Genomic DNA, 12,592 nt, shown 5'->3' with positions numbered 1-12,592 from the left:
GTTTTTTTTGAAGATTTTATTTATTTATTTGACAGAAAAGAGACAGCAAGAGAGGGAACACAAGCAGGGGAAGTGGGAGAGGGAGAAGCAGGCTTCCCACCGAGAAGGGAGCCCGATGTGGGGCTCAATCCCAGGACCCTGAGATCATGACCTGAGCCGAAGGCAGACGCTTAACGACTAAGCCACCCAGGCGCCCCTGTGGCCCATTGTTTTAAGTAACAAATATCATCTTGAAGGCTGTCATATAGTGCACTGGTTTTGTGTCACTTTAATTTACTCATCCAACAGTTATTCATTTGTTGTCTGTTTTGTGCATGGCACTGGGCTATGGATGTAAGGAAACTGATCAGACAGACTTTAAAGTCTGCACTTAAAAATATACTGATAAAGTAACATGTGTGAGGACAGCACCCAATCAACACACAGAAGAAACTCCAGGTTAATACACATTAAACGACACCTGGAGAGTTGAGATGATACACCATATTTGACTTTGTACTGTCACCCAGCAGGATCTAGCACTTAACACATTAAAAAAGGATGAGTGAGGATTAAAATGAGCCAAGCTGCTGTGTCCCTTATACACCATACCATCATCCACTTCATGACACCCTAGTATATTCTCAACACTCAGTTAGCCATATAGGACATATTTGTTTAAACCTTTTCTCCATACGTGAAGTGAGAGAACTCACACAGAGCGCTTACAAGAGTGCTCCCAGTACGTGGCAAGTACTCATTAGATGTCACCTATTATCGGGACACTGTTGTCATCATTAGTGATTCCTGTTTCTGGTTTGGTTCGCTCAAAGAATGGTTATAAGGGGGCGCCTGGGTGGCTCAGTTGGTTGGGCGACTGCCTTCGGCTCAGGTCATGATCCTGGAGTCCCAGGATCGAGTCCCGCATCGGGCTCCCTGCTCGGCAGGGAGTCTGCTTCTCCCTCTGACCCTCCTCCCTCTCATGCTCTCTGTCTCTCATTCTCTCGGTCTCAAATAAATAAAATCTATTAAAAAAAAAAAAAAGAATGGTTATAAGGGATTCACAAATTAATTCTAATACTGAATGGTTTGAAACAGGTTTCGAAATACAAATTTCTAGTCAAAAACTAAAGAATAAAATAAGATAAAATAAAAAGCCCATAATATATTTCAAAGTTGGAATTAAAGGTGACATTTGAGTTTTCCATTAGTTTGGATCACCTATATAAAAGTACTTGCTACAGGTAATCATTGCCAACTAATTTTAAATATTTAAAAAAATTGTGTATCTTTAGTCTCTAAGTCTTTTTAAATTCAGAAACCACTTCTCTTCACCGACTCCTCTCTCCATTTCTAGTAATCCATTTGTAATCTACTTCTTTCTTTAGGGAAAAATTTGGAAACTTAACATGGTAAGAAATTTATTTCCTATTAACACCATTAGTCCTAGCTTGCAAGTGTATAGCTTTTTGCACTCCACAAAACAAGTGATAAACATTATATGATCTTCAAAACAAAGCAAGGAAGCTAAATATCACTGTTTTCATTCTATAAGTAAATTAAAGCCTGAAGAATCAGGCGAAAAAATCATTACTCTTCCACCATGGTATCTAGTGACCTGCCTGAATTTTCGCTTATAACCTTTGCCAGAATGAATTATTCACGTAAACTTTTCTACTTATGCATTGGATCCTATCTTCTCTTAACTGTTCAAAAACATGACTCCAGCCATTTTATTCCCGCTCTTGCATTACAAATCTTCCCCCCCTTCATTCAAACCAGCATTATACAAATATATGCTGTTTAAATCTTTCATAGCTACCTAGCAACAGCAGCTCTCTCTGCTCCCACATCTCCCTCCACCTGTCTGCTTCTTTTTTATAAGAACTGTCCATACTCGTTTTCATTTTTCTTCTTCATTTCCTTTTAAGCTCATTTTAATCAGGCTTTCATCCCTATTAGGTTAACCAAAACAACTCTTGTTAAAGTCACTTCTAAAGCCAATGGTTAAGCCTTATGCTTCATCTGACTGATGCCTCAGATACGTTTGAGCCAACTGATTACTTCCTCTTTGAAATACTTTCTTCACTTGGCTCCTGGGATACTATGAGGTCTTGGTTCTTCCTCTGTCACTCTTTCCTGGCTTCCTTTGCTGGTTCCTTATCTTCAACCTCTATAAATAGCAGTATCAGTCCTTGGAAGTGTTCTCTCTCTACATTTGCACTTTAGGTGTGGCCTCATTCCTGGTCACTTAATTTAAAAAAATCATCTGTATACTGATGATCCTCAAATTTATAACCTTTAGGCCAAACCTTTCCCTTGAGCTTTAAACTCCAAATTCAATTGCCTACTTAACACTCCTACTTAGATGTCTATTCGGTATCCCAAACTGAACATGTCTAAAAATGAACAGCGGATCTTCCCCACAAATCTGCAAACCTCTTCAATCCTCCCAATCTCAGTAAATGGTGACTCTCTTCTTCCATTCGCTCAGATCAAAACTTTAGAGACATCCCCAATTCCTCCCCTTCACCCTCCTGGATGGCCCCTCTGCCCCCCAAACACCCATACGTCTGATCTGTTGGCTGACCAAACCCCACAGGCTGAGCTGGTTGTAATCCTTCAAAAATATTTTTTACTGAATTCAAATCCAAGAATATCCAGAATTCAACCACCTTTCATCAGTTGTACTCTGTACAAGATAATACTAGTACCTTGGTCAAGTCACCATCATTTCTTGCCTGGACTTTCATAATCTCTGAAACTGGTCTCTCTGTTCTGGCCAACCTACAGTCTATTCTCAACATGATAGTTAGAAAAACCCTCAAGAAATTTAAGTCATGCCATCCCTCTGTTTAAACCTTCTAATGGCTTTCCATTTCACTAAGAGAAAAAAACCAAAGTCCTTTACGATCACTTAAAGGCCCTACACAATTTGGTCCCGTTAAGTTTTTGCCCTCATTTCCAACTACTTTCTCCTAGGGTCACTGCTCCGGCCACTGACACTTCCTGGCTGTTCCGTGAACAAACCAAGCATGTTGTGGTTTGTAGCCTGCTTCACCTATACCGATGGCAATTTCCCATATAATGAAGTATTACTGGAAAACATACTTTTTATTGAATGATTAGTACTGTTCTGTACATCATATCCCTTATCTTCAGAGTTTTAAAGTAACCCAACTCTCACACAGCCTACTTAGTCACAACAAAACGATGCTTCAGAAAGTTCTTGTTATTCTTTGAGAGTATATTCCCTCAGCATCCTGGGAAACATCAGGAGGCTCACAACAGAGTGGCTGGGCTTGCGTTACTGGAAAATAATGCCCCAGGCAGGAAATAAAACAACAAACAACAGGGCAAGAAACAACAAGGGCTTTGTACATTGATTGAATTCAATATGGCCTTTCTTATTTTGTAACCTGGAATTTTTATTTTTAGATTTTTTTAATTTAACCTGGAATTTTTATTAACATCATTTATAGGCTGGTGAGATTTTGACTTGTGTAAAATTAAGTGGTGACAAAAACTAGTTGTTTTCTGAGACAGCCAGTGCTATATAGACACACTAACATATAAAAACACTCAGGCTACTTGGGAGCTTAAGAACTTTGCATCTTCTCTTCTTCACACCCCACCAGGGACGTTCCTAGAAAAGAATACTTACTTGATAAATCTCAAGAAAAGTGGGGAGAGCTCCCTGGACCGTGGCTCTACCCTCTCCGGGAATTTTGCCAGAGCTCGCCAGAGCAAAAAACGAAAGTTGGTGTGGTCCAGTCTTTCCTGACAGTCAGTTTTCAATGCTAACTGTTCATGATAAAGAGCTCCAACATCTCCTTCCTGAGTTTGCTCCCAACTTTCATCTCCAATGGACTCCTCGTCTCTGACATCATTTTGCAGCTCTTTCTCTGCAAGGTGAAAAGTCGTCAGAACCACTAGAGAAATGTTGGCATTTGTCCTATGTGTTTCCTCAAGTGAGGGCGTTTCTTTCTCAATATAGGAGGAAACAATAAATTATATCCAAAGGTTATCAAGATAATTCATTTTTCATTTGTTTCCCCATTCATGTGCACTAAAGCAGTAAAAAATTAAATACACAACATCTTTTCTTCCCAGTCTCCCCTTCACTTCCCTTACATACCAGCGTGTACAGCTGCTTTTTCTAGATGTTCATAGTAGACTTTCCAAAATTGCTTATTTTCCATTTCGTGTGCATGAGAACTAAGAGAAAAGATCACAAAACAAAATATGTGGTATAATCCTTTTAAAAGATCTCACATAGGAAAAAAAAAGTGAAAGGATATAACTAAAATTTAATTAGGTTATCCCTGAATATAGGGCTTAAACAACATTTGTACTTCTTTATATTTTTCAAAATGCCTGCACTGAGCTGGAATTATTATTATTAATTAATTAACTTGAGTATAGTTGACACACAATATTAGTTTCAGGTATACAACTTAGTGATTTGACAAATTATTATATTATGCTATGCTCACCACAAATCGTAGCTACCATCTGCCCTATTACATTGCTATTACAATATCACTGACTGTATTCCCTATGCTCTGCCTTCCGTTACTTATTCATTCCATAACTAGAAGACTGTATCTCCCACTCTTGTTCACCCATTTTGCCCAACCCTCCCATCCCCTCCCCTCTGGGAACCATCAGTTTGTTCTTTGTATTTGTAGGTCTGATTCTGCTTTTTGTTTATTCCCTTTTTTTTAAGATTCCATTTACAAGTGGAATAATATGATATTTATCTTTTCAGTCTGACTTATTTCACTTAGCGTAATACTCTCTAGGTCCACCCACGTTATCTCAAATGGCATGACCTCACCCTTTTCTATGGCTGTGTAATATTCCATAGTATACATACACCACATCTTTCTTATCCATTCATTTACTGATGGACACTTAGGTTGCTTCCATATCTTGGCTATTGTAAATAATGCTGCAGTAAACATATATCTTTTTGAACTAGCGTTTTTGTTTTCTTTGGTAAATTCCCAGCAGTGGAATTACTGAACCATATGGTATTTCTTTTTTTAACTTTTTGAAGAGGAATTATTTTTATAATCACAAAATACTAAAGGATATTTTTAAAAACCTAAGCAGATGCCTATAAGAAGACTATTTTTAAAGGCACAATAATGGGAACACGCATCAGGTATGAGGCAATATGGCACAGTAAAGAAAGGAGAGGACTTAAGAGAAAACTGTTTGTTGAAAGCTAACGTTAAATGTTGATTTTTCTTCCACCAAATTAAAATATACTTTTGTTAACAAAAAGGCAAAATAAAAACTACATGAAACATACCTTTCAGAATTTGAAGAGATGAATCATGTGTTTATATAATCTGGTATCTTAGCAACAATAGTCTCAAAATGTTTATATTCTTTCTGCCATTAATTTTCCAAGAATATGATTTTTTTTTTCTGTTTGTAATATTTTACTGATCACCCCTAGGCCTGTGCGTGACCACATGGACTCCAAGGAGGGGGTCAACATTCACCAGCACCCAGATGGGAGCATGAGGCCTTGCCCTAGCTCTTGGGGGTCACAGACTATGGAGTTTGAAGGAGCAGGTCTGGCCTTTCCTGAACAGCACAGGGCACCTGGCCAGGTGAGGACCAAGAGCCTTTTTTTTTTTTTTTTTACATTTGGAGATTGGATATCATCTATCATCTTTAATTAATAATGCCACAGCCCAACACCCTTTTTATTGCTATAGCTGGTTGTGATTAAGTGTGTGTGTGTGGAGTATGTGTTTGTGTTCCTAAACAGATGATGGGCCAGTAGAGACTCTTAAGCAGGTCTCAGCCAACAGCTCTACTGAGTAGCAACCTGAAGACAGTCTCCATAGTGACACAGGCTAGACTCCTGCCTCCCTTTTTCCTGGCTACTTTTCATGCATTCTGAGGCCTGTGTCAGCCCAGATTAAAGTGCTTCTTAGCAAAGATCAGTCTCCAGTTCCTAGGCATCACTGCCTCTGACCAAAGGGATGTCCGTGGGCAAAATACAGATTGTTAGGCAAAGGTGGATAACCATTACATAAGACATGAACTATATATGTTGTTGACTATACATGACAAATAAACCAGTTTTCAGACAGATAAATGTACCCAACAGGAGACAGCCTACCAGCCATGGAGAACCATTAAAGGCATTCAGTAACTGAGAAACCAACATTTTTAATAGTGGGCTATTGGTAACACATATATCAGATTCTTCCTTAAGCGCAATAAACAAAATTATGAAGTTGATGTTAGGAAGGCCTTGATTTTCAGCATAATGGTTTGATGGTTCTAAAGGGCAGTAAAAGGCAGACAAATTGGTTCCAAATTGGAAAGAGATTTGTTTATTCTACTTCTGTCAGATAAAAACCAATGGTTAGGGTTCTGAGAAGTCACACATGATATATTTCTAATCTGACAAAAAGCCAGAGTAGACCATCTGAAGACAAATGTCTGCAAAAGGACAGACTACATATGAGACACAATATATGTATTTTCTATATGATTATTAAGGTCCTTTTTAGAGCTAAGGGAATTTTGCCTTAGACAACTAGGGTTTTAAAAAGTCGTTATTTTTAAACTAAAGTGTGGCTCACTGACTCAACATACATAAAATATTAATAAAATATATAAAGTATAAATATTAATTTATATGAAAATATGAATATATTTATAATATATATTTTCTTTTCTATATACAAATAGATACATAAAATATATTAGATATATAAAAACATGTAATATATGATACAAATATAAATATACATTAATAAATATATAAATATAAATAAAAATTTAAACTAAAGTGTGGCTCACTGACTCAATATATATAAAATAAAATTTTGCAGTTATTATATAATATCTTGTCACTGTAAAAAAAATCAGCAATACGTAAAAAGAGAAAGTCCTCCAAAGTCATTTCACTGCACAAAGAAACATACACAGAACATTCAAACTGTTGAAAAACTTGGCATTAGAGAGAATAATTGATGTTTCCTTTTTCTTTACTTTGTCCCACAAAGGACTGGAGCTACAGATACTATACACACCCATTCATTTAAGTCATGCCTAGAAGGAGTAGAATAATGGCCTGATCACTCCGCAGTAATAGTTAAAACATAACGGCTTCATCCGTTTAACCCATGCTTACCTTATGAGTTCAATGACAGGATCCCAGAGGGCACTGAAGTTAACATACAACATGCCTAATAAATAACGAAGCGGCACCTGCGATGATAGGAGGCGAGTTTAGTAAATGGGTAATAAAACTACAATAGAACACCCAAAAATACAAATATCCTAACTCAGACAACCAGAGGTTGGAAAGAAGCGTGTGCTTTAAGGAACAAGTTGTAGGTACCAATCCAAAATTCAGTGTATAATAATTTTCCAACTCTCCCCAAAACGTCACTCGCTATTTAACAGAAAAGAATCATTAAAGCAAATGTACTCAAACTCACTCTAGATGTTCACAAAGGCTACAGCATTTGAATCAACAGACCTGACTCATGATTAAATTCCCACCTACCAAATACTGCTCTTACTGTTACCATGTAGGACAAAACCTGAGGAGTAAGCAGTAAAGCACAGATACCGAGGAACCCAAGACAGTACACTGTGAATGGCAGCTGGGGCTTTGCAAGCAGTGGCTGAGTTTTCAAAATTAGGCATCAAAGGTATTCAGTTCAGAGGGTCTGAAGTTTTCTCGGTCGCCTTGAGAACAACCATCATTATTACTCACATCCCCATGTGCTAGGGAGGCATCATATAGAATGGTAGTTCTAATAATATTTGGAGGTGAGGTGTTTGTTACTATTTTCACAGCAGAGCCCTTTTCCAAAACGAAACAATACAGAACAGTAATATATAAAACAGGTTAAGAGTGGAACCACTCTGATCTAAAGGGAATGCCTCTACTCGGCCTTCCTGCCAAAGGGATCTATGATCCATCTTCAAGGGTCATGGATGAAAAATCCCCAATACCAAAGGTAGAGGTCTGACATCCCGAGGTCATGACCACAACTGAGGAAGAATATCAAGTTTTAAACTTGACGATGAGTACTCCTGTTGCCACTTCCTACCTACCTTCACATATCATGCACCTATTCAGGAGAACAGAGGAGAGTAAATTATTTCCACTTCGAAAAAGCTGGCAGAGCCATTTAATTCAAAGCATCTAAGAAAACTGGAGATTTATCTAGTTAAAAAAAATTTTTTGGGGGGGCGCCTGGGTGGCTCAGTCGTTAAGCGTCTGCCTTCAGCTCAGGTCATGATCCCAGGGTCCTGGGATCGAGCCCCGCATCGGGCTCCCTGCTCCACAGGAGGCCTGCTTCTCCCTCTCCCACTCCCTCTGCTTGTGTTCCCTCTCTCACTGTGTCTCTCTTTGTCAAATAAATAAATAAAATCTTTAAAAAAAAAAAAAAATTTTTTTTTTTAACTACTTGATATGTTTCTCTTTTCAAAAGCCAGCAAAACAGATCATAAAGCATAAATTAAGTTTAAAAAACAGGGACACTGTTTTATACCTCCTGTAACGGCCCATCAGGGACTGCAGCCTGTACCACATCATGTCTTAGTTTTCTCAAATGAAGAAGCTTCTCTCTGTAATCGCTCACAGTTGCTGGGACAAGTTCTGCCTGGCGTAATATAGCGAAGGCAGACTGACGCTCTGAGAGCCCATCATCCTGAGTGAATGGAGAAAACAAAGGAGGCAGGTCAGTATTTTAATTTCCCAAAAAGACCATGAAATGTGGCCAAAGATCTAAAAAAGAAAAACTGGGCTATGTTAATGTTTTAAATTAAATAAGCAACACTTTTTTGGGTAAATGATTCATTTTTCCTCATAGTATTTACTTTTTGGTAGATAATTTAAGATTAATGTTTAGCACAGAAATGACAAGTAAAAAACAGGAAACTGATTCTCAAAATGACTGAAATCAACTGGCCACATTTGTTGAAATAAAAATGTGTATATATACCACTCTACAATTCTACTTTTAGAAGTAGTACTTTGCATTATGGGAATATTTCCCTATTCAAAGATATCAGCATAAGGATGTTCACTACCCTTTTACTGGAAAAGCTGAAAAATTACGAACAACCCACCTAAGCATCCATCAACAGAGAACTGGTTATGTAAGATATTTTAAACTGTGGTTACTGTTTAAACTTCTGAAGAAATGAGGTAAGCCTCGAGGTGCTGATATGGCAAAACCTCCATGATGCCATTTGTTCAAACGATACATGTGGATACAAAAAATCTGAAAGAATATTCACCAATTACCTGTGAATTTTCAGTGTGGGCAGGAATAAGAATTACAACAAAAATTTCAGTTTTTAAGATAGATATTTATACAACAGTGTTTGAATTTTCTGCAAAAGTGTCATTTTGGAAATTAAAAAATGAATTATGTTTTTAAAAAGTTATCCAAATTAACAGTTAAAATACCTCCATCAATTCTGGAAGTCGAAGCTCAAAGTGGTTTAGGATCCTTATTGTCAAAAGCCGAATCTAGAGAAAGTAAAAGGCATGTTTCAAATTCCAAAGTTTACACATAAGAAACTGATTTACAGGGGTGCCTGGGTGGCTCAGTCGTTAAGCATCTGCCTTCGGCTCAGGTCATGATCCCAGGGTCCTGGGATCGAGCCCCGCGCATCGGGCTCCCTGCTCCGCGGGAAGCCTGCTTCTCCCTCTCCCACTCCCCCTGCTTGTGTTCCCACTCTCGCCGTCTCTCTCTCTGTCAAATAAATAAATAAAATCTTTAAAAAAAAAACAAAACTGATTTACAGCCAGTGAGATCTAAGTGTTATAGAATTAAGGAAAATATACCACTTGAGAGATACATGTTATTCTATTTTTTTTTTTTTTAAGATTTTATTTATTTATTTGAGAGAGAGAATGAGAGAGAGAGCACATGAGAGGGGGGAGGGTCGGGAGGGTCAGAGGGAGAAGCAGACCCCCTGCTGAGCAGGGAGCCCGATATGGGACTCGATCCCGGACTCCAGGATCATGACCTGAGCCGAAGGCAGTCGCTTAACCAACTGAGCTACCCAGGCGCCCCGAGATACATGTTATTCTATCCCTTATTTCATATTAGACACCAACCAACACCTTATTCAAATAGTATATGGAATAATTTAATGACCAGATAAGACTAGAAGATAAAGTTGCCCATAGAACCATGTTTTTCTTTCAACTATGACACTACAAGCATCTCTGTAAATAAATGCAAAGAATCTGATTAACTATACAATTCTGTTGCAATTAGTGATTTTTATTCGTATGTAACGTATTTAGATATTTCTGTATACCTGACCAAACAGCAGAATCACCTAGGGGGCTTTAAAAAACTATGCAGATTTTTTCAGTTTCAGCCCTACTGAGTCAGAATTCTGGCCTGTGAGAACCCAGACTTTGTATTTTTATTAAGCTCCCCAATTAATCCTGCTGCAATCAATTTGTAGGTCAGTGTTTAGGAATCACTGCTTTAAACAGAAATCATCCCACAGAAGCATTTTCTGATGAAGGAGCTCTGACAACCACTGGCAATACATACAGAATCAAAAGATGAGAGACTGAGGACACATCACAAAACACCATTACCTTGGATACACCAGTTGAAATGTTTGCTTGTAACTTGGGAAATAATTCCATTAAAGCTTCCTCAGAAAGTGGCCCTTTGCAGCCACATAAGGATAATCTCTGATAATAGAGATCGGCTAACAGCAACACAGATGGCTCCAAAGGAAATGTTCTGCAACAAGATATTTATTAGACCCAACCTGCACCATACAGTCGAGTATGTGGACTATAATAGAAACTACAGAAAATCACAACTGGTGAAGAAACTGTAAAAGGGACCAGGTAAAAGTTTTATGTGGACATTTAGCGTCATTTTAGAGATAAAGAATCTGAGGCCTTGCAACAGTGAGTAATTTGCTCGAGGACGACAGACAGCTAGGTGGAAGCACTCACATATATCCTATCTCTGTGGGAGTTGCAGAGGGATGTTTTCTCAGGGAAAGAGCACAGAAGCTATGGCACCTACCTTAAGCTAATATGTCTCCATTTATTTATTCATTCTTATCAGGACATATCTCAAGGAGGATCTGAGATGTCTGAGATGGCCTCACACAGGCCAACAAAGCAGCTTCATTCCCACTGCTTGGAACCCCCAGTTTTGGTTCCATGCAAGAAATATGCCTGTTGGAGGTGGGCTTGGTGCTGCGATCAAGAAAAAAGTCCCACAACAGCTCCTTGCCGGGCACCCACTACAGCAGTGACACTCAAGTCTCCCCAGGTCAGGAACGCAGAGAGCCCCAGATCCCACATCCCTCATGATTTACTCCCTTGCTGCTGCTGTGCTTCTGCTCAAATGTCTCTCTCATTCTTGGTAAGGCTTTCCCTATTTGAAACTGTTGTCCCCAACCTCCAGACTCTCCCTATCCCGACTCTGCTTTAATGTTCTTACCACTGTGTAACATGCTATACATTTTACTTATTTATTTTGCTCAGCGTTTCTTCTTGCTAGAATGGTAGCTCCATGAAGGCAGGGTTTTTTGTGTGTTTCATTCACTGACTGTGTCTCCCAGTGCCTAAAAAAGGGCCTGGTATGTGAAAAAAGCAAATGAATATTTACTGAATGAAGGAAATGAATAAATCTGTTTTAAAAAGAAATGGGACTAAAATGGATTAGACTCTAGGCGCGCCTGGGTGGCTCAGGTGGTTAAGGGTCTGCCTTGGCTCAGGTCATGATCTCTGGTTCCTGCTCAGCGGGGAGTCTGCTTCTCCCTCTCCTTCTGCCTCTCCCCCTGCTCATGCTCTTTCTGTATCTCTCTGTCTCAAATGAATAAATAAAATCTTTAAAATAAAATAAAATGGATTAGACTCCAGAAAAAGTCATCAACTACTTTACCAGGTTTTCAAAAGGTGTGACCTTTAGAAAGGGGCTGAGCTGAGTAGAAAACGGCTTTCTGGTAACAGCCCAGTGCTATACCAAAGTCGGGAGCTGGCTGACATCAACTTACAAAAACAAAAGGAAAAACTGGGTTGTGTTGGTATGTAGTAAAAGGACCACAGGAAAGTGTTCTGAAATGGTGATCGTGTCAAGCTGAGACAGAATGAATGTAGTAGAAATATGTATGTTGGAACAACTCAGGAAGTTCTAGAAGGTCAACAGAGTGCAATGTTAGGGTTGGAAACAACCTACAACACTAGTTTACACACATGGTAAAATACCTCTCCACAAAGATGAAGAATCTGCATTTAAAGACTGTGTAAAAACTGTACTTATGTTAAGGATTCAAATCAGTAATACATTTCTAATACGAATACAACTTAGGTATAAAGTAGATCAAAACAAGGACTTTCATTATGCCCAAGATTTCACAAAAACGGAAGCTTTTATATTTTATTTGTGATTAAGATAAATGGGAGGTATATTTACTCACAATACTAAATTCTTCACACGTTCCACAGGAACCAAATGAAGAAGTTCAGAAGATTCTTCCAAACTTAGCAGAGTATTTACAGCTTGACAAAGAACAAATAAGTTTCCTAAGGGCAGAAAAACAGGAGAAACTACATAACTTATTC

The 12,592-nt window shown here is 38.5% G+C and overlaps 1 protein-coding gene across 1 annotated transcript in view; it reads right to left on the bottom strand.

Moving 5' to 3' along the window:
* UTP20 (UTP20 small subunit processome component) overlaps positions 1-12,592 on the bottom strand; it is a 92,713-nt gene that overhangs the window by 59,002 nt on the left and 21,119 nt on the right. The window contains exons 15-21 of the mRNA XM_081818990.1: positions 12,448-12,553; positions 10,601-10,751; positions 9,446-9,508; positions 8,523-8,681; positions 7,148-7,224; positions 4,118-4,197; positions 3,644-3,884 (exon numbers count right to left, since the gene is read on the bottom strand). Coding sequence (XP_081675116.1) covers positions 3,644-3,884; positions 4,118-4,197; positions 7,148-7,224; positions 8,523-8,681; positions 9,446-9,508; positions 10,601-10,751; positions 12,448-12,553 — 877 coding nt within the window. The remainder of the gene's footprint in view (positions 1-3,643; positions 3,885-4,117; positions 4,198-7,147; positions 7,225-8,522; positions 8,682-9,445; positions 9,509-10,600; positions 10,752-12,447; positions 12,554-12,592) is intronic.

This window comes from Leptonychotes weddellii, chromosome 5 (assembly GCF_054177405.1).
Source record: "Leptonychotes weddellii isolate Sample4059 chromosome 5, ASM5417740v2, whole genome shotgun sequence".
NCBI lineage: Eukaryota > Metazoa > Chordata > Mammalia > Carnivora > Phocidae > Leptonychotes > Leptonychotes weddellii.
The sequence above is the reverse complement of the archived record's forward strand: the minus strand, read 5'-3'. Positions and strand labels throughout refer to the sequence as shown.